Source organism: Mesoplodon mirus (genome assembly GCF_964341445.2).
Source record: "Mesoplodon mirus genome assembly, chromosome: 14".
Classification (NCBI taxonomy): Eukaryota; Metazoa; Chordata; class Mammalia; order Artiodactyla; family Ziphiidae; genus Mesoplodon; species Mesoplodon mirus.
Window position 1 is genome coordinate 70,134,058 of NC_138990.1, and position 25,019 is coordinate 70,159,076.

The window sequence follows — 25,019 nt, forward strand, 5'->3', positions numbered from 1 at the left end:
CTTTTTTCTGGTGATTACGTACCTACATCTCAAAAAAATTTGATTAATTGCTATTTTCTGATTTATCTGTTTTAGACATGGTCAACTTCCTTTCAAGACACATGAGAATATAGCTTACATATGCCATTCTTACATCCCTTCTCTTATCCTCTTCAAAGGGTTATTTCATATTTTTAATTCCCTTAACATTTACCTTTGTAGCTTTTATATTTTTATATCTTTATTTTTGGGGTCATCAACTATAGACAGTGTCTCTGGGCTCCTAACTTTTTATGATGAAGATCTTAGTGACATGAGTATTCCACTGAATGCTCCAGTATTCTTTCACTTGGTACAATGTTTTTGAGATTCATCTGCGTTGTTGTGTGTATCAGTACTTAGTTCATTCCTTTTTATTGCTGAAAACGATTCCATTGTATAAATATACAATAATTTGTTTATCCATTCACCTGTTGATGAATATTTGAGTTATTCCCAGTTTTGACTATTATAAATAAAGCAGCTATGAACATTTGTGTATGTCTTTGTTTAGAAACATAATTTTATTTCTCTTGGGTAAATATCTAGGAATGAAATTGCTAGGTCATATGGTAACTGTATGTTTAACTTTATAAGAAACTGCCAAACTACTTTCCAAAGTGATTCATCATTTTACATCCCCATCAACAATGTGTGTACGTTCCAGTTGCTCTACATCCTCAGCAACTCTTGGTATTGTCAGCCTTTTCAATTTAGTTGTCTTTGACAATGTTCAAGTCTTTGGGCCATATTTTAAGTTGGGGTGTCTTCTTACTATTGAATTGTAAGCATTCTTTGTATGTTCTGGGTACAAGTCCTTTGAGAATTTTCTTTACCAGTCTATGACTTCCCTTTTCATTTTCTAATGGTGTCTTTCAAAGAGCAGAAGTTTTAATTTTGAAGTCCCAATTTATCAGTGGTTTTCTTTTATGGCTAATACTTTCTGTTTCTTCTCTTAAAAAATCATTGTCTTTCAAAGGTCACAAAGGTTTTCTCATGTGTTTTTCTATCAGTTGTATGGTTTTAGTTCTTACATTTAGATCTCTGGTCATCTGAGGTAATTTTTGTGAATGATGAGAAGTAAGTGTTGAGGTTTATTTTTTTCCATATGGATGTCCAGTTGTTCCATTATTCATTAAAAAAACTATCCTTCCCCTTTGAGTTACCTTAACACTTTCATTGAAAATCAATTGACCATATAAGTGTGAGTCTATTGATGGACTCAATAGTGTTCCATCGATCTATATGTCTATCCTTATGCCAACACTCTACTTTCTTAATTGTGACTCCTTTTTATAAAGGCTTTACACAGAACTTCCCCTTCTATTAACATTCTACTCATATTTATTGATTTCAGTGTTCGAGTCCAGATTCTCTCACTGTCAATCATGATTGGATACAATTTTCAAATTTCTTGCCTGGGATATTTTCTCCTTCGATGACTTCTTTAGATAACCAATCTTGTCCATTTCATGTGGTTTTCCCCAGTTTAATTCTCAGAGCGTAGTCTTATTTTTAAACTTTGGAGATTAGTTCACAGTAGCTCTCTATGTACATGAGTTTCCCTGTCTTAGAATGTCAATCCTCAGGGATTTCACATGTGATTGTTTTGAGCAGATTCTATCACATGGCAGTTAGTTAATACTAACGACACATACACTGCTCACTATGTTTTAAGCACTGTTGTTTTAATCACTGTTTTAGAATTTATTAAATCCTCACAATAGTACCTACCTTCTTTCAGGTAGGTACTGTTATTATTCGTATTTTATAGATGAGAAACTGAGGTACAGAGAGATTGAGTAATTTGCTGAAGGTGATTTGTGAGAAACTTACATGCCAGTAAGTAGAGGAGATATGCTTCAGTGATGTACTGATAACTGTTTAAGAACAAGCTCTCCAAGAGAAAATATATGTATATTCATAAATTTTTTGTAAATTTTGCTGATATAAATGTGTTGCACACAATTTACAAATAATAATGAAATATATAATACTCTTTATTGTAAATCCCATATAACCAATTAATTGTCATAAAATTCTTTCCTTGCTTTTTGCTGAACTCTTGTATCTGTGGCCAACCTATGGTTGCAGTTCAACCATGATTTGACAAAATCAGATGAGGAATAAATGCTTGATTACTATCTAGTTCAGAAATGAAGTCCCTCACATCATTGACAAATGAGTATAGTTCTGACATGAATGTTAGTTGATATTTTTGTTTATATTGATAAGAGAAAAGTGATGCAACAAAGACTTATGTCAGAACTTTAATCATTAGCCAATGATGTGAGCGACTTACTTGCTAAGTGGATAATACTTTTTGAATATTGGAAGAATATTTTCTCAATTTTTTGTGTTATTCATAATGTAACAGCTATAAACATAACACACTTTTAAGTTTATTCTGCATTGTTCACATTTTATCCTTCTATATTTTAAGTCTAGACAACTGATAAAACAACAAATCAAGCGCTGATTTGCAGCATTTGTTGATTTCCATGATGTAAAAACTCCCACAGCAGCTGATTTCAAACCACTAATGTGACATCATTGTAAACAGTTGGAAAGAGATGTGCAGAGGTACATCATTCTATATAGTATTTCTCCATACAGATAGGCTGGCAATCAATATACTTAAGACTATATATAATAGTAAAATTAGTAAAATAATTAGGAAGTGATGAGTTTTAGTATGTATTACCTTTGTTTTTTGTTTTATTTTTTTTCTTTTTTATCATAGTAATTGTAATAGTTAATATTTATTGCCATTTAATATATGTCAGGCACTGATTTAGGGTCTTTATTTAATGAATGTTGATCTTTAGCATAGAATGATCTCAACCCCAAAGAATTAAAATTGTAAGTTTAGTGTTTTGCCATTATAAGACCTGTCAACTAGTGTGTCATTGGAGTTCTTCCTTCCTAGAAATTTCTCTTATATAAAAACTATTATATGATGCAGTTGACAAACGTAAGGAAGGGAGTGTGGATAGGAAAACTCTATGATCAGCTCTTAGACCATTAAAGATTGAGTCATTATTTTATAACATAAGCCAAAATTGTGTTTGTTTTTGCTGTCTTTCATTAGTGTTTTGTTTAGGTACAGAGGGTAGGGCAACAACTCCTCCTACTACTACAAAAGCTCCAGGCTTTACCTTCTATCACCTTATCTTTTTTTTTCTTATTAGTTATCTATTTTATACATATTAGTGTATACATGTCAATCCCAATCTCCCAGTTCATCACACCACAACGCCCACCCCCCGCCACTTTCCCCCCTTGTGTCCATACGTTTGTTCTCTACATCTGTGTCTCAATTTCTGCCCTGCAAACCGGTTCATCTGTACCATTTTTCTAGGTTCCACATATATGCGTTAATATATGATATTTGTTTTTCCTCTTTCGGACTTACTTCACTCTGTATGACAGTCTCTGGATCCATCCACGTCTCTACAAATGTCCCAGTTTCGTTCCATTTTATGGCTGAGTAATATTCCATTGTATATATGTACCACATCTTTATCCATTCATCTGTCGATGGGCATTTAGGTTGCTTCCATGACCTGGCTATTGTAAATAGTGCTGCAGTGAACATTGGGGTGCATGTGTCTTTTTGAATTATGGTTGTCTCAGGGTATATGCCAGGTAGTGGGATTGCTGTGTCATATGGCAATTCTATTTTTAGTTTTTTAAGGAACCTTCATACTGTTCTCCATAGTGGCTGTATCTATTTACATTCCCACCAACAGTGCAAGAGGGTTCCCTTTTCTCCACAACCTCTCCAGCATTTGTTGTTTGTAGATTTTCTGATGATGCCCATTCTAACTGGTGTGAGGTGATAACTCATTGTAGTTTTGATTTGCATTTCTCTAATAATAAATGATGTTGAGCAGCTTTTCATGTGCTTCGTGGCCATCTGTATGTCTTCTTTGGAGAAATGTCTATTTAGGTTTTCTGCCCATTTTTGGATTGGGTTGTTTGTTTTTTTAATACTGAGCTGCATGAGCTGTTTATGTATTTTGGAGATTAATCCTTTGTCCATTGATTCATTTGCAAATATTTTCTCCCATTCTGAGGGTTGTCTTTTCGTCTTGTTTGTAGTTCCCTCTGCTGTGAAAAGCTTTTAAGTTTCATTAGGGACCATTTGTTTATTTTTGTTTTTATTTCCATTATTCTAGGAGGTGGGTCAAAAAAGATGTTGCTGTGATTTATGTCAGAAAGTGTTCTTCCTATGTTTTCCTCTAAGAGTTTTATAGTGTCCAGTCTTACATTTAGGTCTCAAATCCATTTTGAGTTTATTTTTATGTATGGTGTTAGGGAGTGTTCTAATTTCATTCTTTTACATGTAGCTGTCCATTTTTCCCAGCACCACTTACTGGAGAGACTGTCTTTTCTCCATTGTATATCCGTGCCTCTTTTGTCATAGGTTAGTTGACCATATATGCATGGGTTTTTCTCTGGGCTTTCTACCCTGTTCCATTGATCTATATTTCAGTTTTTGTGCCAGTACCATATTGTCTTGATTACTGTAGCTTTGTAGTATAGTCTGAAGTCAGGGAATGTGATTCCTCCAGCTCCATTTTTTTCCCCTCAAGATTGCTTTGGCTATTCGGAGTCTTTTGTGTTTCCATACAGATTTAAAAATTTTTTGTTCTAGTTCTGTAAAATATGCCACTGGTAATTTGATAGGGATTGCACTGAATATATAGATTGCTTTGGGTAGTATAGTCATTTTCACAGTATTGATTCTTCCAATCCAAGAACATGATATATCTCTCCATCTGTTTGTGTCATCTTTGATTTCTTTCATCAATGTCTTATAGTTTTCTGAGTACAGGTCTTTTACCTCCTTAGGTAGGTTACCTTTGTTTTTAATATATTTTATTTAGTTGCAAGTTTATATAATTTAATTGTAAATAGTGGCTGTGTTTAACAACTGATATTCAAAAATTTTGAAATTTAGCAATCAGTTCTTGCTGGCTCCAGCATGCTGCTGCATGCTTTGATCTCAGGCAGCCAAACTACTATGCCCTTAGCCATTCTTTTATGTGGTATTAAGGTATTACTAGAATATGGTTCCATACCAATACCCGTATGGCAGCACTCAGCATGCAAGATACATTGTCTTTATTTTTCTAAATCACATTAATTCTCATTAGATGTACCACTCATCAAGGTCCAATTGAGAAGTCCAATTTGAGGGACCAGTGCTCAACCACGGATTATACAGGTACCCATGGGCTTACACGGTTCAGGGACAATGGCAGTGGACCCTGGTGGTCTGTTGACATTGCTCTCACTTCCATATGTCCTGCCCAGGCCCACCTAGAAGGCAGGGCTGTATCTGTGGTGTGAGGTGAGATCACAGTCCCAGTGGAGGTACTCCAGTGCCAAGTGCAGCTCTGGGGGCAAGGACTGAAGCACAACCACCCCCATCTGAGGTCCCACTATCACCAGCCCACTATTTTCAAAAAAGTCTTCCTTTGCCTTTTCTTTCTCACAGGTGAGCATCCACTGAGGTTGGGCCACTGCCTCTTCAGCCCAGAAAGCAGCAGCCTCCCCCTCTGCCCTCAGACAGTCCAGCCTAATCATCACTTTGATGCACTTATACCTCCAACACTGGAAAATTCTCTCAGGTTTATTTTCAGAGAAAGGAGAGAGAAGGCTTTCATGCTTTCCTGGTGAGACTACTGGAAAAAAAAAAAAAAAGCTACTACCGTATAAAGTTATTACTGAGAGAATCCCTAAAGCAGCCTGGGCAAAAATGAAATAAGGCTTTAAAAAGCAAAGTCCAAATCATGAACATTTTTTAAATGCTGCACTTGGAACAAGTACTCAAATATAATTTTTTTGCCTTCAGGAATTGAGAATGATTAGTGTTGATGAGAGTTTTTTGTTTAGCCCCATAAGGCTACCTCTTTTCATGACCCTATGAATTCTCATTTTCTCCCCACACAACATATTGGGAAATCTTCCTGATCTTATCTGACATCAGAAAGACATGCTTTTGCCCTTGGAGAAACAAATCAATTCCTTCTCCCCGATATGGTGATGAAAGTCCTTCTCTGCAGTGCTTTCTATTGCTATGGCAACAGAAGATGGGATTTCCCAATGGAACTAGATTTATATATACACAGAGAAAAGCAGTTCTTTAAAAGCTTGATCCCTTTTTTGTTGCCATGTCTACAATACAATCAATGCAATAAACTACCAAGCAAAGGACACCAAACCTTTCTATGTAGGTGTGGAATGAGACCTCCATCGTATTGAGACCCTCAGTGAAAGGGAGTCAATTTTGAAAGTTTTAACACTGTGACATTGCTGTTGTAGCCATAATAATCTGTAAAATTTGTAATGTGCAAGTTTTCTTAGAAAAGCAGAGATTTGGCTTTATGGACTCTCAAATGGAAGACAAAATATAAGTAAGCAGTATGGATACTTCCAGTCACAGAAAGAACCCAACACTATGTTATGGTAAAGAAGACGATGGGAAGGCCAGAGTGGACCAGATATTTTGTGTAGTGGTGGTACTTTCCACTTCTGTAATTTCTTCATGGAAGAACACAACAATTGGCCATTTCTGATGAAATCTTATCAGAAGGAATTCAGGGGCCATGATAGTTTTCATCATGGCCCCTTAAGAGGATAAGGAGACACACCCTCCTATAATCTGTTGGTTGATCTAAAGGCAATACTTAGGGTAGCTTCTTAGGCTTAGGGCCTGAGCAGTTTTGAAGTATGCAATAGGGGGCCAATTTGGAATCTGTACCTATCTATCTATCTATCTATTTATCTATCTATCTCATTTAAACGCTTCTGAACTAAAATTCCAAATATGTTTTGGGATTAGATGAAAGCAGATCCTGCTCAAAATGACTTTTCATGAAATTCTTGAATTCCTAAATGCAGAGAAGTGAGAAGGGAATAGATACCTTGATGGTAGCTTCAAATATGCTTATTAAATAAATGCTCCTGTAACTGCACCCTTACCGATACCTTATGTGCAAATCCAGTGATTAAGGTTGCTGGGGTTTTCCCCTGCTTTCTTACGAGGATTAAAAACTGCTGTTGAATGATATGACATATTTAAAACAAAAGTAAACACCACTTGGCTCTGCTCTAAAAGATACATGGATGCTGTCATTCTATTACCCAGGTGGAAGGAGTGAAGTTTCTGGGAAGCTGATGGGAAATGGCAAAGTGAGTAGAGGTGGTTGTCTGTTTGCCCTATTCTTGCCATGGACGTGGATAAATAGGAACATTATGAGTCAGTGCATTGTTGCATGCAAGCCAGGGAAGCGAGGTCAGAGACTTGGCGTATAAAAGGAGAAAAGGATAATTTTGTTAATATATTCAAATGTAAAGGAGGAACTTAGATAAATGGGGTATCATGGGCTGGGAAAAGATGGTTTAAAGAACAGTGTTAAAGAAACTTCTGGGGAAAAAAATCCAGTATGGACATTTTCATAAATGTGATAAATTTATGTGCTTTAAGATGAACGAAAAGGACGAAAAAAACCAGAGTAAAAATATTTCAAATCCATAATGGGATGTTTTGGAGTCACAGTGATAATTGAGTAACATACACTGATAAATTATTTTGAAGGCCTCTCTAAAGATTTGTTGAAAGTGTTTTGTCATTTCTCCCCTCATTCAAGGTATGAGAAAAGTCAAGAATCATGAAATTATAGTTAGAACAACTGCCTGGAATAGCAATTTTTTTTATTCTTCATTTTTTAGAACCCCAGAAATTTACCAAGTCTCTCAAGCATTTTAATTAGAAGCAGTAATCACAGCAAAAGAGTTTCATTTGTGTCTCTTGAAAATGTCTCTCAGCATCTAGGGGAAATATGCTCAATCCTCTTTATTTTCCAGTCCTGTGTAGAACCTGTGCCTGCAGCAAGAGGGAGAGGCAAAACGGCAGCCATGACCATTGGCCTCCTTCACTCCCTCTTCAGCGAGCCCCTTGTTTGTTTTTTTTAAATCTTTTATTGGAGTATAATTGCTTTACAATGTTGTGTTAGTTTCTGCTTTATAACAAAGTGAATCAGCTATACATTTACATACATACCCATATCTCCTCCCTCTTGTGTCTCCCTCCCACCCTCCCTATCCCACCCCTCTAGGTGGACAGAGAGCACTGAGCAGATCTCACTGTGCTATGCAGCTGCTTCCCACTAGCTATCTATTTTACATTTGGTAGTGTATATATGTCCATGCCACTCTCTCACTTCACCCAAGCTTACCCTTCCCCCTCCCCGTGTCCTTAAGTCCACTCTCTACATCTGTGTCTTTATTCCTGTCCTGCCCCTAGGTTCTTCAGAACCACTTTTTTTTTTTAGATTCCATATATATGTGTTAGCATATGGTATTTGTTTTTCTCTTTCTGACTTACTTTGCTCTGTATGACAGACTCTAGGTCAATCCATCTCACTACAAATAACTCAATTTCATTTCTTTTCATGGCTGACTAATATTCCATTGTATATAAGTGCCGCATCTTCTTCATCCATTCATCTGTTGATGTACACTTAGGTTGCTTCCATATCCTACCTATTGGAAATAGAGCTGCAATGAACATTGTGGTACATGACTCTTTTTTTTTTTTTTTTTTTGCGGTACACGGGCCTCTCACCATTGTGGCCTCTCCCATTGCGGAGCACAGGCTCCGGACGCGCAGGCCCAGCGGCCATGGCTCACGGGCCCAGCCGCTCCGCGGCACGTGGGATCCTCCCAGACTGGGGCACGAACCCGTGTCCCCTGCATCGGCAGGCAGACTCTCAACCACTGCGCCACAAGGGAAGCCCCATGACTCTTTTTGAATTATGGTTTTCTCAGGGTATATGCCCAGTAGTGGGATTGCTGGGTCATATGGTAGTTCTGTTTTTAGTTTTTTAAGGAACCTCCATACTGTTCTCCATAGTGGCTGTATCACTTTACATTCCCACCAACAGTGCAAGAGGGTTCCCTTTTCTCCACACCCTCTCCAGCATTTATTGTTTATACATTTTTTGATGATGGCCATTCTGACTGGTATGAGGTGATACCTCATTGTACTTTTAATTTGCATTTCTCTAATGATCAGTGATGTTGAGCATCCTTTCATGTGTTTGTGGGCAATCTCTATATCTTCTTTGAAGAAATGTCTATTTAGTTCTTCTGCTCATTTTTGGATTGGGTTGTTTGTTTTTTATGATATTGAGCTTCATGAGCTGCTTATAAATTTTGAGGATTAATCCTTTGTCCGCTGCTTCATTTTCAAATATTTTCTCCCATTCTGAGGGTTGTCTTTTCGTCTTGTTTATGGTTTCCTTTGCTGTGCAAAAGCTTTGAAGTTTCATTAGGTCCCATTTGTTTACTTTTGATTTTATTTCCATTTCTCTAGGAGGTGGGTCCAAAAGGATCTTGCTGTGATTTATGTCATAGAGTGTTCTGCCTATGTTTTCCTCTAAGAGTTTGATAGTGTCTGGCCTTACATTTAGGTCTTTAATCCATTTTGAGCTTATTTTTGTGTATGGTGTTAGGGATTGTTCTAATTTCATTCTTTTACACGTAGCTGTCCAGTTGTCCCAGCACCACTTATTGAAGAGGCTGTCTTTTCTCCATTGTATATTCTTGCCTCCTTTATCAAAAATAAGGTGACCATATGTGCATGGGTTTATCTCTGGGCTTTCTGTCCTGTTCCATTGATCTATCTTTCTGTTTTTGTGCCAGTAGCATACTCTCTTGATTACTGTAGCTTTGTAGTATAGTCTGAAGTCCAGAAGCCTGATTCCTCCAGCTCCATTTTTCTTTCTCAAGATTGCTTTGGCTATTTGGGGTCTTTTGTGTTTCCATACAAATTGTGAAATTTTTTGTTCTAGTTCTGTGAAAAATGCCATTGGTAGTTTGATAGGTATTGCATTGAATCTGTAGATTGCTTTGGGTAGTAGAGTCATTTTCACAGTGTTGATTCTTCCAATTCAAGAACATGGTATATATCTCCATCTGTTTGTATCATCTTTAATTTCTTTCATCAGTGTCTTATAGTTTTCTGTATACAGGTCTTTTGTCTCCTTAGGTAGGTTTATTCCTAGGTGTTTTATTCTTTTTGTTGCAGTGGTAAATGGGAGGGTTTCCTTAATTTCTCTTTCAGATTTTTCATCATTAGTGCATACGAATGCAAGAGATTTCTGTGCGTTAATTTTCTATCCTGCTACTTTACCAAATTCATTGATTCGCTCTAGTAGTTTTCTGGTAGCATCTTTAGGATTCTTTATGTATAATATCATGTCATCGGCAAACAGTGACAGCTTTACTTCTTCTCTTCCGATTTGGATTCCTTTTATTTATTTTTCTTCTCTGATTGCTGTGGCTAAAACTTCCAAAACTATATTGAATAATAGTGGTGAGAGTGGACAACCTTGTCTTGTTCCTGATCTTAGAGGAAATGGTTTCAGTTTTTCACCCTCAAGGACGATGTTGGCTGTGGGTTTGTCATATATGGCCTTTATCATGTTGAGGTAAGTTCCCTCTATGCCTACTTTTCTGGAGGGTTTTTATCATAAATGGGTGTTGAATTTTGTTGAAAGCTTTTTCTGCATCTATTGAGGTGATCATATGGCTTTTCTCCTTCAGTTTGTTAATATGGTGTATCACATTGATTGATTTGCGTATATTGAAGAGTTCTTGCATTCCTGGGATAAACCCCACTTGATTATGGTGTATGATCCTTTTAATGTGCTGTTGGATTCTGTTTGCTAGTATTTTGTTGAGGATTTTTGCATCTATGTTCATCAGTGATATTGGCCTGTAGTTTTCTTTCTTTGTGACATCCTTGTCTGGTTTTGGTATCAGGGGCATGGTGGCCTCATAGAATGACTTTGGGAATGTTCCTCTCTCTGCAATATTTTCGAAGAGTTTGAGAAGGGTAGGTGTTAGCTCTTCTCTAAATGTTTGATAGAATTCGCCTGTGAAGCCATCTGGTCCTGGGCTTTTGTTTTTTGGAAGATTTTTAATCACAGTCTCAATTTCAGTGCTTGTGATTGGTCTGTTTATATTTTCTATTTCTTCCTGGTTCAGTCTCAGAAGGTTGTGCTTTTCTAAGAATTTGTCCATTTCTTCCAGGTTGTCCATGTTATTGGCACATAGTTGCTTGTGTTATTGGCACATAGTTGCTTGTAGTAATTGCTTATGATCCTTTGATCTGCAGTGTCAGTTGTTACTTCTCCTTTTTCATTTCTAATTCTATTGATTTGAGTCTTCTCCCTTTTTTTCTGGATGAGTCTGGCTAATGGTTTATCAATTTTGTTTATCTTCTCAAAGAACCAGCTTTTAGTTTTATTGATCTTTGCTACTGTTTCCTTCATTTCTTTGTCATTTATTTCTGATCTGATCTTTATAATTTCTTTCCTTCTGCTAACTTTGGGGTTTTTTGTTCTTCTTTCTCTAATTGCTTTAGGTGTAAGGTCAGATGGTTTATTTGAGTTGTTTCTTGTTTCTTGAGGTAGGAATGTATTGCTATAAACTTCCCTCTTAGAAGTGCTTTTGCTGCATCCCATAGGTTTTGGGTTGTCATGTTTTCATTGTCATTTGTTTCTAAGTTTTTTTTTTCTTTTTTTTTTTTTCCGGTACGTGGGCCTCTCACTGTTGTGGTCTCTCCCGTTGCGGAGCACAGGCTCCGGACGCACAGGCTCAGTGGCCATGGCTCACGGGCCCAGCTGCTCTGTGGCATGTGGTATCTTCCTGGACCAGGGCACAAACCCGTGTCCCCTGCATTGGCAGGAGGACTCTCAACGACTGTACCACCAGGGAAGCCCTCTAGGTATTTTTTGATTTCCTCTTTGATTTCTTCAGTGAGCTCTTGGTTATTTAGTCATGTATTGTTTAGCCTCCATGTGCTTGGTTTTTTTTTTTTTTTTTTTTTTGCAGTACACGGGCTTCTCACTGCTGTGGCCTCTCCCGTTGCGGAGCACAGGCTACAGATGCACAGGTCCAGTGGCCGTTGCTCACAGGCCCAGCTGCTCCATGGCATGTGGGATCCTCCCGGACCGGGGCACGAACCCGCGTCCCCTGCATCGGCAGGTGGACTCTCAACCACTGCACCACCAGGGAAGCCCATGTGCTTGTATTTTTTATGGATTTTTTCCTGTAATTGATATCTAGTCTCATAGTGTTGTGGTCAGAAAAGATACTTGATATGATTTCAATTTTCTTAAATTTACCAAGGCTTGATTTGTGACCCAAGATATGTTCTATCCTGAAGAATGTTGCATGAGCACTTGAGAAGAAAGTGTATTCTGTTGTTTTTAGATGGAATGTCCTATAAATGTCAATTAAGTCTATCTGGTCTATTGTGTCATTTAAAGCTTGTGTTTCCTTATTAATTTTCTCTCTGGATGATCTCCATCGGTGTAAGTGAGGTGTTAAAGTCCCCTGCTATTATTGTATTACTGTCAATTCCTCTTTTATAGCTGTTAGCAGTTGCCTTATGTATTGAGGTGCTCCTATGTTGGGTACATATATATTTATAGTTGTTATATCTTCTTGTTGGTTTGATCCCTTGATCATTATGTAGTGTCCTTCCTTGTGTCTTGTAACATTCTTTATTTTAAAATCTATTTTGTCTGATATGAGAACTGCTACTCCAGCTTTCTTTTGATTCCCCTTTGCATGGAATATCTTTTTCCATTCCCTCAGTTTCAGTCCATATGTGTCCCTAGGTCTGAAGTGGGTCCCTTGTAGACCATATATATGAGCCTCATTTTTGCATCCATTCAGCCAGTCTATGTCTTTTGGTTGGAGCATTTAATCCATTTACATTTAAGGTAATTATTGGTATATATGTATGTTCCTATTACCATTTTCTTAATTGTTTTGGGTTTGTTATTGTAGGTCTTTTCCTCCTCTTGTGTTTCCTGCCTAGAGAAGTTCCTTTAGCATTTGTTGTAGAGCTGGTTTGGTGGTGCTGAATTCTCTTAGCTTTTGCTTGTCTGTAAAGCTTTTAATTTCTCCATCAAATCTGAATGAGTTCCTTGCTGGGTAGAGTAATCTTGGTTGTAGGTTTTACCCTTTCATCACTTTAAATATGTCCTGCCACTCTCTCCGGCTTGCAGAGTTTCTGCTGAAAGATCAGCTGTTAACATACAGGGGAATCCCCATAAGGTTATTTGTTGTTTTTCCCTTGCTGCTTTTAATATTTTTTCTTTGTATTTAATTTTTGATAGTTTGATTAATATGTGTCTTGGCATGTTTCTCCTTGGATTTATCCTGTATGGGACTCTCTGTCCTTCCTTGACTTGATTGACTATTTCCTTTCCCATATTAAGGAAATTTTCAACTATAATCTCTTCAAATATTTTCTCAGTCCCTTTCTTTTTCTCTTCTTCTTCTGGGACCCCTATAATTCAAATGTTGGTGTGTTAAATGTTGTCCCAGAGGTCTCTGAGACTGTCGTCAGTTCTTTTCATTTTTTTTTCTTTATTCTGCTCTGCTGTAGTTATTTCCACTATTTTATTTTCCAGGTCACTTACCCATTCTTCTGCCTCAGTTATTCTGCTATTGATTCCTTCTAGAGAATTTTAAATTTCATTTATTGTGTTGTTCATCGTTGTTTGTTTGCTCTTTAGTTCTTCTAGGTCCTTGTTAAACGTTTCTTATATTTTCTCCATTCTATTTCCAAGATTTTGGATCATCTTTACTATCATTACTCTGAATTCTTTTTCAGGTAGACTGACTATTTCCTATTCATTTGTTTGGTCTGGTGGGCTTTTACCTTGCTCCTTCATCTGTGTGTGTTTCTCTGTCTTCTCATTTTGCTTAACTTACTGTGTTTGGGGCCTCCTTTTTGCAGGCTGCAGGTTCGTAGTTCCCGTTGTTTTTGGTGTCTGCCCCCAGTGGCTAAGGTTGGTTCAGTGGACTGTGTAGGCTTCCTGATGGAGGGGACTGGTTCCTGTGTTCTGGTAGATGAGGCTGGATCTTGTCTTTCTGGTGGGCAGGACTGAGTCTGGTGGTGTGTTTTGGAGTATCTGTGACCTTATCATGATTTTAGGCAGTGTCTCTGCTAATGGGTGGGGTTGTTTTCCTGTCTTGCTAGTTATTTGGCATAGGGTGTCCAGCAGTGTAGCTTGCTGGTCGTTGAGTGGAAGTGGGTCTTAGCGTTGAGATGGAGATCTCTGGGAAAGCTTTCGCCATTTGGTATTATATGGAGCTGGGAGGTCTCTCTTGGACCAATGTGCAGAACTCGGCTCTCCCACCTCAGAGGCACAGGCCTGACACCTGGCCAGAGCACCAAGACCCTGTCAGCCACATGGCTTCCTTCAACCAAGAAATGTTATTTTTGTCATTTTCAAAATGCTCAGCTGTTCTGACTTTTATCTTTTCCAGCTCAGTTTCTGACATCTGTTTGTTCCCAAGGGAGGAGGCCCAAGGCATGGGATGGGGGAGCAGCGTGGTGACGCTCTGGGCATCCTCCCTTCTCATCTCTCGATGTCCAGCATTCCTCTTGCAAGCACCTTGTTAATGCTTACTCTGCCACGATGTTCCAGGAACCATGTAGAGTGATAGAAACAGCCCTTGCCCTCATGGAACAGACAGTCTAATCAAATCCTCTTCTTCATAGCTCTTGGGACTTCAGGTGTGGTGTAACCTGGGGAGCCTCTCTGGTGGAGACTAAGGTCGAGTTAAGGCCATCTTTTTCCCAGGATCAGGCTTCAGACTCTAATGCTGCCAAGCTCTGTGATTTATCAACCCAGTTGCCTAAGCAAAAACTGTCAGGTTTGACATGTTCAAGCTTTTCCTTAGCCTCAGACACCCTCACCCTGTCTCTCTCTTGCTCCCTTTCCCTTACATATCTCTTGACTCTTCCTCTCCATCCTCTCTGCCCCTGTCTTACCTCACTCTCTCTCACCTAGTCTCTGGTCTGTCTGCTTCCTTTCCTAACAGCCCTCACCCATCTGTTCTTCCCACTGTTCCTCACTGCTACTAGGGTTACCTGCCTGACATGTGAAACTATTTATGTTGTATCCTGCTCATGACTGTCAGTGGTGCCCTAACTTTCTGGCCTGATTAAAAGGGCTTTCAAGGCTGCCCTGGCCTGCCCGTTATTATTTTACATGTCTGTCCTTCCTTTTAAGGTGGGCTTCTTGAAAGAGGGGCAGTGTATTTTCTGTTTCTGTTATTTATGGCACCGCCTGGCATTTCATAGGTCCTTAAATAAGGGTTTGTTGAAGGAATGGATGAATGAACAAAAATATACTAAATTGTCATAGTGTTTTCATAGACTGCTTCCATCCACTATTTTAATGAAACAGGTATGACACTCCATAATCTACTTGCAATTTTCTAGGACATCTAGAAACTATCAAGGACCAGAGGTATCCCAGCAAAATGGATATTGAGAGGGTACTTTTATACTTTATTGGTCTTCTCTCACCAACTCTGAATGCTAAAGTGTTCTACAAGCTTAAAAGGTTTTAAAGCCTCTCACAGTCACCTATTATGAAAAAGCTACCCTTTTATGTGTGTCTTCTTTTTATATTACTCCTCATAACGATCCCAGAGGATATATTTTCCAGCAAGTACTAAGATGGCCAACTCAGACTCAGGGCACCCAGGTGTTTCTCATCCCAGCCCATCCTCTCCTCCCTTCCCCTCCATCAGGACCCACGTTCACTCCCATCACAGCCGAAGCCAGGAAATCACCTGTACCTTGTTTGTCTTCCCGGGAAACCCCACACTCCCCCGTCCAGAGCAGGCCTGGCCCAGGCCCATAGACTCCCTGACAGAGTTCGAAAGAGGAGCACATTTCCTGATGGAGGGGCTTGCCTGGAGAGGCCGGTTCCCCCATCGCAGGGTGCAGGCAGTTGGACTGGGTCAGAAAGGGAGAGCAATGCCTGAGGTGGTGCTGCAGGGGAAAGGCTTGAGGAAAAGGCAGCCACGGTCTCCTGGGGTGAATTCTAGACACCTCGCTGCTGCCAGGAGGAACAACTGGCCCCCGAGGATGTGCAGTGACATGGTGCATAGGGGTTGCTGCAGCCTTGGACCATGGCAGATATTGGATTTGTCCTTCCTCTTCCTGAAAGATGATAGACTTTCGGCCCACCTGCATGCATTTCACTCCCAAGTTCTGAACTCAGGCAGTCTCCCCACTGCACAGCCTTTGAGCCAGAGCCTGGTCCCCAGCACCTGGCCAGGCCCCTGGGAAGTGCCCTGTGACTATGGCTGGCGGCGGGGGGCAGGGGACAGGGGGTGGGGGGAGGGCAGGTGAGGCAGATTGAGATTTGCTTGATTGGTGTTGTGAGCCTGACTCCTTGCTGATTGGAGCGTCCTCACTGGCACCTGGAGCACGCAGGTGTTTCTCATCCCAGGAAGCCTCTGCCTCCGCAGAACTCCCGAGATCTCGCGAGATGGGGCTGGTTCTTGGAAGGGCGGTGGCGGCAGAAGCGTCTGGGCCTGATTTCTCTGAGACGCCCTGAAGGTCAGCGCTCCCAGCCCATCCTCTTCCTCCTCTTCCATCTGGACCCACACTCACTCCCCCCCACACCCTGCAGCCCAAACCACAAAGCTCACCCTCCAGGCAGCTCCAACTCCACCCTCTTTGCTTACAAAGAAAAAGGAAAAACCCAAACTCGATGAAGCCTCCAGCCTCATAGGGAGAGTGCAAATGGAGCCGACCTCCAGCTTAGGAGGCGTCACGGGGACTGAAGACCTGTGGATGGGGGCACTGGGAGCTCCTGGGAAGGCCAGCTGCAACCCCAGCGCCAGGGTACAAGGGCCTGGGAGCGCTGACGGTAAGAAAAGGGAGCCAGCACTCGGGGTCCTGTGCAAAAGATGGTACTAGGTTTGGTGGGAGACCCAGGAAGTGAGCACGGTGCGATGAGAGACACCAGAACAGACTGTGGGGCTTGGTGGTTGCAGAATTGGGGGCAGGGGCACGCATGGAGCCAAGGGAGAAGCAGAAAGTAGTTTGTTTCTGAAAGGAACACCCGTATCCACAGAGACATGCCTATGTTGGTTGTATCTTTCTGTTGCCAGTTACACAAATAATGATGATAATGAAAGTGCTTACTCTGTGCTAACTGCTCTATATTCATTATATCATCTCTTTTCATATATTATCTTCATTTTATAGATGAGGAACCTGAGGGCAAAAGAGATCAAGTAATATGTCTAAGGAACTAGAGGTATTGAGGGGCAGCCAGTGTACAAATCCAGGTATAAATCCAAATGCTCTGATTCCAGAGCATATATTCTTATCAAAATCAAGCTGAAAGTTGAAAAGGAAAAAAAAATTCTACTTCTGTTAACTGTAAACAGATGCTGAAATTGAAAAGGAAAAAAGTTCTGCTTTTGTTTATTGTGTAAACAGTCATCTGCTAGTTTTTTATATAGGTTTTTCGTTTAATTCCCAACACCTATTTTTAGAAAGGCACAACTTCTTTACACAACGAATTTAACACGTTCTAGTGATTTCTCATCTAGGAGTAATAATGATTACATTTCTCTGTCTTAACTGCTACAGATTCCTTGAAATTCTAGTTGGTTTTTGACAGCTTTATTTTGATTGGACTACAGATGTAGGAAAAATTCTACACAAACCACAGGCATAGTAATTTGCGGTTCTCTTAGTGTCACAGTGATTTGTGTAAACTAGAAATTTTCATTTATCTGTGGCAGCAGATAGAGAAACAGCACTTGACTCTGAAACCCCCCTCCATGCTTTGAAACCCTAATGAGGATGGTATCCAGAGCTTCTGCAAGCAGGTTTAATTAATTCTGAGAAGTACACTTCTCAACAGCTTTTTTTTTTTCCAATTTAAAGTCAAAGTTACTTTGAAAGCTGAGTAATATTTTCAAAATCAGTAAGTAAATACCATAACATAAAGCAATTATAGAACATAGAATCACAGAATTATAACAGTTGTCTGATTTTCAAGGTTACCAAGCGGGTAAGATGAGACGAAATTATTGTTAAACTGTGCTAAGCCTCTCTTTGCCAAAGTTGAATGTTTCTATTAGACCAATAAGCTAATTCATTACTTTGGGGACAGTTTGGACTCTTTCTCTTGGGATTATCTTGTTAGATGATTACAATGAGAAATGTGGATAAAAGATGATCAATGTTTTTCTTAACTTTGTTCAATAGGAAAATGTGAAAGAGGCCTTTTTCTTTTTCAGCCTTGCCTTACACCCAGATAAAACCCTTGTTGCAACTGGCCAAGTTGGGAAGGAGCCATATATATGTATATGGGACTCCTATAATGTCCAGACTGTGTCTATTCTTAAAGATGTCCATACACATGGAGTTGCCTGCCTGGCTTTCGACTCGGATGGACAGGTATGTATCTTTTTGCATTTTCTTTATCTTTAATGACTTCTCACAAGTCACCTAGAATTATAATGCACATAGCGTATAGGCTCAGAAGGTCTATCAACCCTCCCTATCTCCCCTTGTCAGCCTCTTAGAATCCTCATATGTTTGGTCCTTTTCCACACTCATGGAACTGACATCCAGCTCTGGATAGGACCTAGTTTTGGTTCCCCCAGTCTCACTATTAGGTTAAAAAGCCTCCAGAAAGGAAGCTGTAAACTTCATGTTGATTGGGTTCATAGTGATTCAGTGATTCTACTTTGTCTTCCATTGTTAGCTTCCTATTTGGAATGAGGGTTGGACTGAACCTTTTTCACTGACCTCAAGCCCTGGGTATCTCCTTGGTTCCCCTTGCTTTCAGAAGATAGCATCATCTCTTAATAATTCATTGAGAAGATTCTATTTGATTCTTTAACCTTGAGGTGACTTCTAAATCCTTTCCCCTACCCACTCACCTCAATTCAAGCAGTCACTGATCCATGTGTATTTATTAGTTTCTTTACGGTGACTCTGACATTCATTCTCTCCTTCCCATTCTCCCTGCCACCATCCTTTAAGTTCCAAATCTGTGTCATGCCTGACAGTTTAAGTAACCTCTTAACTGGTCTTCACACAGTCAATTTCTTGCTAATGCATTTCACCAACTGAAAAAGGTGTCAGAACGTTGTTTAAAAATAACAGAAGCTTGGAGTACTCCCTGAATGAAGTCCACACTTTGTGGCTGGGCATTCTAGGCTGACCAACTTTTCTAGCCTTCTCTTCACTATTCCCTTGCAGTCAAGTTGGACAAGTCAGAGAGATTCCTCTACCAGACCAGGTACTTTGGCACCTCCAGACACTTTCTTATGCTGCCCTCTTCACCTCCAGTGCCCTGCTCACCCTGTTTGCCCCTTAAAGTGACTCATTCTTCCAAGACACTTCATAGGTCTTCATGAAGCCCTCCCAGTCTTCCACTCCAACAAAGTATCTCTCTTTCTGTGGACTTCCAGCAACACTTGATAGAAAAGATTTGTTAATGTGTTCTAGATACCAGTTCTATCTCAATTTTTAAAAGATGTTAAAGAGAAGGGAGTGGAAGCGTAGAGGCCTCATTCCTGGCTCCCCCTGCATTCACCTCCTCACGAAGGCCATGCCTTTTCTTCCTAGCCTTCTCCACATTCCTAGGACACCCTTCCTCTGTCTCTTTCACTCTTGTATTAATGCCAGTTAGTTTCTTCAGTCTATTTTTTGGTAAATTTTAGAGTTACTTCTCTAAGTCCATATTGTGGAAAGACCTGTGAAATTATTCATAGAAGATTGACCAAACTGAGAGTTTGCAGGTAGTTCAGATAGGACTTGACCTGGTTTGGGTAACTTTTTAAACAGTTAAGATTTACTTTGTGTTTTCTGCTATTTTGAGAGAGTAGTGATCATTCTATTCATTTTTCTTTCCAGAATTAGATTCAATACATATGTGGACCCCTGGTAAATATGTTTTTGATTTAACTACTCTATAATCTTGTCCAATTTAGTCAGGATAAGCATAAGTTCTATTGTATATCCAGGTCTAAATAGAAATAGCTAGATAGTAACATGTATTCAGATTTGCAGTTATTGACTTCCTGACTAAACTCAATGAATGTGTCAGGATGCATATGTATGTACAAGTGTAAATGAATGCTTTGATGTGAACTTACATGCACATTCTCTATCTGATTTTGCTTTTCTAGCAAACATTCTTTATCAGAATTCTAGCAAACATTCTTTATCAATGTTCTAGCAAACATTCTTTATCAAAATCGCAAGAAAAATGTAATGTAGCAGGGGGAAATCCAGCTGTAACTTTTAGTTCTTTGTTCATGTTATTTTGTGTTAGAATCCTAGCTATTTTTTTAGGTTCCATTTTGAAGGTAGAGACGGGGATGGACTGCATGGTGCTTTCACAACTGTCAGTTGAGAAAAATAACCTACTATTTGTTTGCTGTGATGGATTTCGTGGCTTGTTGATGCCTATTGTTTCAGATCTGCCTTTTTCCCTGGACAGAGTTCACTGGAATCGAGTGGTATTTAGAAAATGACAAATGGACCATCACCTCACACGCATCAAAAGGCAATTGAAATGCTTTTCAGGTAGCGATAGGGCCTGTCACTGCAAATGAACAGAATAGATTTCTTTTGGCTTTTTCTCAGTCTTCTTCACATTTCTTATGTGGGTTTTACTTTAGTGCCCATGTTTATGTTAACTGCTTTTTCTGTTTAAGTAAAGAGAAAAGAAAAAAATAAGCTGAATGGAATTCACCCACTTCAGATTTTCATATATAGGTAAAAATACAACCATGTCTTAAAATCATTTCCATTACTGGAACTCTCAATTGAAAATTACAGCAAAGACCTCCTTTCAGTAAGCACCTATTTTAAAACCTCCAACTATATATTTTTTATACTAAATATCCCTAATGGGGCTTCCCTGGTGGCGCAGTGGTTGAGAATCTGCCTGCCAGTGCAGGGGACACGGGTTCCAGCCCTGGTCTGGGAAGATCCCACATGCTGTGGAGCAACTAGGCCCATGAGCCACAACTACTGAGCCTGCACGTCTGGAGCTTGTGCTCCACAACAAGAGAGACCGCGACAGTGAGAGGCCCACGCACCGCGATGAAGAGTGGCCCCCGCTCGCCGCAACTAGAGAAAGCCCACACACAGAAATGAAGAACCAACACAGCCAAAAATAAATAAATAAATAAATAAAATAAAATTTTAAAAAAAGAAAGCAAGGATGTTTAAAAAAATATATATTCCTAATGGAAGCTACCTTTAGTGAAGAAACCTGAATAATCTCTGTATAACACTAAATGTATTTAGCCATATATGGCTATCTATCATTGCATATATATGCATGTACACACAGTGAAATACATAAGCTCACATACTGTTATACTTGGGTAGTGATGTTTTTAAAACCTTTTGACTTACATTATTTCACTGATCCATACAACAATACTACTTTGTAGACAGAAAAAATATTTTACACTCATTTTACAGTTGAAAAAACTGAAATTTAAGGAGTTTAATTTTCTAAGGTCTTATGTCTGGCTAATCATGAAGTCAAAAGGGAAGCCAAATCTACTTACTCCCAGCCCAGACCTCTCTCTGTTACATAGTGCTGTTTCTATGCTGCTAGAAGCTCTGATTTTGGTGTCCGTAATATATGTTTTGACCCTGTTAATTTTGTATACACTCAGGTGTGGGATTTTTTTTCCTTTTGAGGACAAGCTCTGATCTGAATCCAGTGAATTTAGACTGGGAGATGAAGTACCAGAGTACTTTTACTAAAATTATGTATCCTTCTGTAGTCACTCCAAATGTTTGTGAAATTATGAAAATTAAGAAGAATGAAGATAATGTTCATTTATGGGATTTCTTCTCCATGTGTTTGTCAAACCCTTTCATTTTAACAGTTTGGTGAGGCTTTTAGACTACAGAATCCTAGATGCTCTTAAAACCGTATTAAGATCTTAAATTTGGGGCCTCCCTGGTGGCGCAGTGGTTGAGAGTCCGCCTGCCGATGCAGGGGATACGGGTTCGTGCCCCGGTCCAGGAGGATCCCATATGCCGCGGAGCGGCTGGGCCCGTGAGCCATGGCCGCTGAGCCTGCGCATCCGGAGCCTGTGCTCCGCAACGGGAGAGGCCACAACAGTGAGAGGCCCGCATACCGCAAAAAAAAAAAAAAAAAAAAAAAAAAAGATCTTAAATTTGAAAATTTAATTCCTGCCTTCTAGTTCTGTTCCTATGATTTCCACTGATTAATCAGAGACTTCATGAGATTTTGCATGTTTCCTATGTTTAAGAAGGACAAATTGGTTGTAGGTTTTAGGTTGTCGAAATTTTAGTATATGCTAATGGAATAATATCTACTGTGATCTCTTTAGTTTTGGATTTAAGATAGGTTTTGAGAAATCATTTTTTTCACAAGAAATTCAATTCTTGGCCCATAGTAGGTAATAAGAACTATTCATCGAAAGACGGAATGGATAATAGGAAGTTTTCCCATCATTTTCTGGTATTAAATTATTGTTCTTATTCTTAGCGTTTAGCCTCTGTGGGATTGGATGCCAAAAACACAGTCTGCATTTGGGACTGGAAGAAGGGAAAACTTCTGGCCTCAGCCACTGGCCACTCCGACCGGGTAAGAAGACCTTGTTGGATCAAGCCATGCAGGTTTCATTACTGTGGGGGAACTGTGATGTAGCTTCTCAGAGTTGTAGTATTTTTTAAAATAAAATTTTCAAGTGTAGATCCTCCCTCCATATGCAACTTAAAATCTTACTGTTTATAAAAATTAATTTATGATTAGTAGCTATCTCGGCATGATCTCTTCTGGTGATCAGATGCTTTATTTAAATTGTTACTGTTATTCATAGGCAAAACAAATTTTTGATACTGGCATTTAGCTTCATAAAATAAAAGAATTGAATTTGAAATTATATGCACTGTTTAGGTGTATTCATTTAGAAATCGAAATAGTTGTTAGAAAATAATATTCACAAGATATGTTTACAAGTGTATACATTTGAAGTTCAAATGAATGTAATGACAACTGTGTGATTCTTTGTTATATTCAAGAAACTGGAATATAAATTGTGGCCTGCTTACCATTCATATTGAAGTCATTGTGGTCGTAGATGATAATTCCATGTAGCCATAGCTGGCAAGATGGGGTAGGAAGCAGGCATGTGCATTAGCTGGTCAGAAATCTATTTCTCCAGTGTCTGGAATAATTAAAATAATTTGGCTATTTTATTGTCTTGATTTTCTAATTTAAAAAAATGAATTTGCATACTGTCTTACATTGATTCCTAGTTCTGTATTTCTGCAAAGTATAACTCCATGCAGAATGAGGCCCTAATTAAATGTAAATTCACTGCCTCTTGATTGGTGTAAACTCTAAAAGATTTCTTTATATGAATGGCATATTCATCTAGGAAGAATTCTCATTTTAAGGGGCCCCCATAGTTTTTACTGAACATTTGGGCAAATTGTATTCGAGGATTAAGTCCTCAGAAAGTCCAGGAGTGATCAGCAATGGAACGTTAGTGTTGGAAGAGGCCTGGCACCCCTCTGGCGCAATGGTTCCCACCACTGGCTACACATCCTGGGAAGGTTTTAGAGTATAGTGATGCTTGGGCTTTACCCCCAGGTATTGATATTAACTTACTGCTATTTAATTGGTATTAACTTAGTACTTAATGAACAGGTTGAAAATATTTGTGATTCTTGCATTTGGGTTTTTTTTTTTTTTTTTTTTTTTTTTTTTCTTTTTGCGGTATGCGGGCCTCTCACTGTTGTGGCCTCTCCCGTTGCGGAGCACAGGCTCCGGATGCGCAGGCCCAGCGGCCATGGCTCACGGGCCCAGCCGCTCCGCGGCATATGGGATCCTCCCAGACCGGGGCACGAACCCGTATCCCCTGCATCGGCAGGCGGACTCTCAACCACTGCGCCACCAGGGAGGCCCTGGGTTTTTTTTCCTACATTAAATTATATCAGTATTTATTCTCAATTTATTAATTTTATTTACTTATTTATTTTTAATATAATTTTTATTTTATATTAAAGTATAATTGATTTACAATGTTATATTAGTTTCAGGTGTACAGCAAAGTGATTCAGTTATACATATACATATATCCATTCTTTTTCAGATTCTTTTCCAATATAGGTTATTATACAATATTGAGTATAGTTCCCTGTGCTATACAGTAGGTCCTTGTTGATGATCTATTTTATATATAGTAGTGTGTATATGTTAATCTCAAACTCATAACTTACTCCCCCCCATTTTTCCCCTATGGTAACCATAAGTTTGTTTTCGAAGGCTGTGAGCCTGTTTCTGTTTTGTAAATAAGTTCACTCGTATCATTTTTTTAGGTTCCACATATAAGTGATATCATGTGATATTTGTCTTTCTCTGTCTGACTTACATCACTTAGTATGGTAATCTCTAGGTCCATCCATGTTGCTGCAAATGGCATTATTTCATTCTTTTTTATGGCTGAGTAGTATTCCATTGTACTTATACCACATCCTCTTTATCCATTCCTCTGTTAATGGACATTTAGGTTACTTCCATGTCTTGGCTGTTGTAAATAATGCTGCAATGAACATTGGAGTGCATGTATCATTTCGAATCATGGTTTTGTCTGGATATATGCCCAGGAGTGGGATTGCTGTATCATATGGTAATTCTATTTTTAGTTGTATAAGGAACCTCCATGCTGTTCTCCATAGTGGTCATACCAATTTACATTCTTTTGTACCAATTTACATTCCCACCAACAGTGTGGGAGGGTTCCCTTTTCTCCACGCCCTCTCTAGCATTTATTGTTTGTAGAATTTTTCATCATGGCCATTCTGGCTGGTGTGAGGTGATACCTCATTGTAGTTTTTTTTTTTTTTTTTTTTTTCGGTACGTGGGCCTCTCATTGTTGTGGCCTCTCCCGTTGCGAAGCACAGGCTCCGGACGCGCAGGCTCAGCAGCCATGGCTCACGGGCCCAGCCGCTCCGCGGCATGTGGGATCTTCCCAGACTGGGGCACGAACCCGTGTCCCCTGTATCGGCAGGCGGACTCTCAACCACTGTGCCACCAGGGAAGCCCCTCATTGTAGTTTTGATTTGC

General features: G+C 39.4%; 1 protein-coding gene across 5 annotated transcripts in view; it reads left to right on the forward strand.

Annotated features, from left to right (window-relative positions):
• The window catches only part of EML6 (EMAP like 6), a 377,195-nt gene that overhangs the window by 156,910 nt on the left and 195,266 nt on the right, over positions 1-25,019 (forward strand). For all 5 annotated transcript variants that reach the window (XM_082641845.1, XM_082641844.1, XM_082641847.1 and 2 more), the window contains 2 exons: positions 18,178-18,337; positions 22,434-22,532. In XM_082641845.1, the coding sequence (XP_082497971.1) occupies positions 18,178-18,337; positions 22,434-22,532 (259 nt within the window). The remainder of the gene's footprint in view (positions 1-18,177; positions 18,338-22,433; positions 22,533-25,019) is intronic.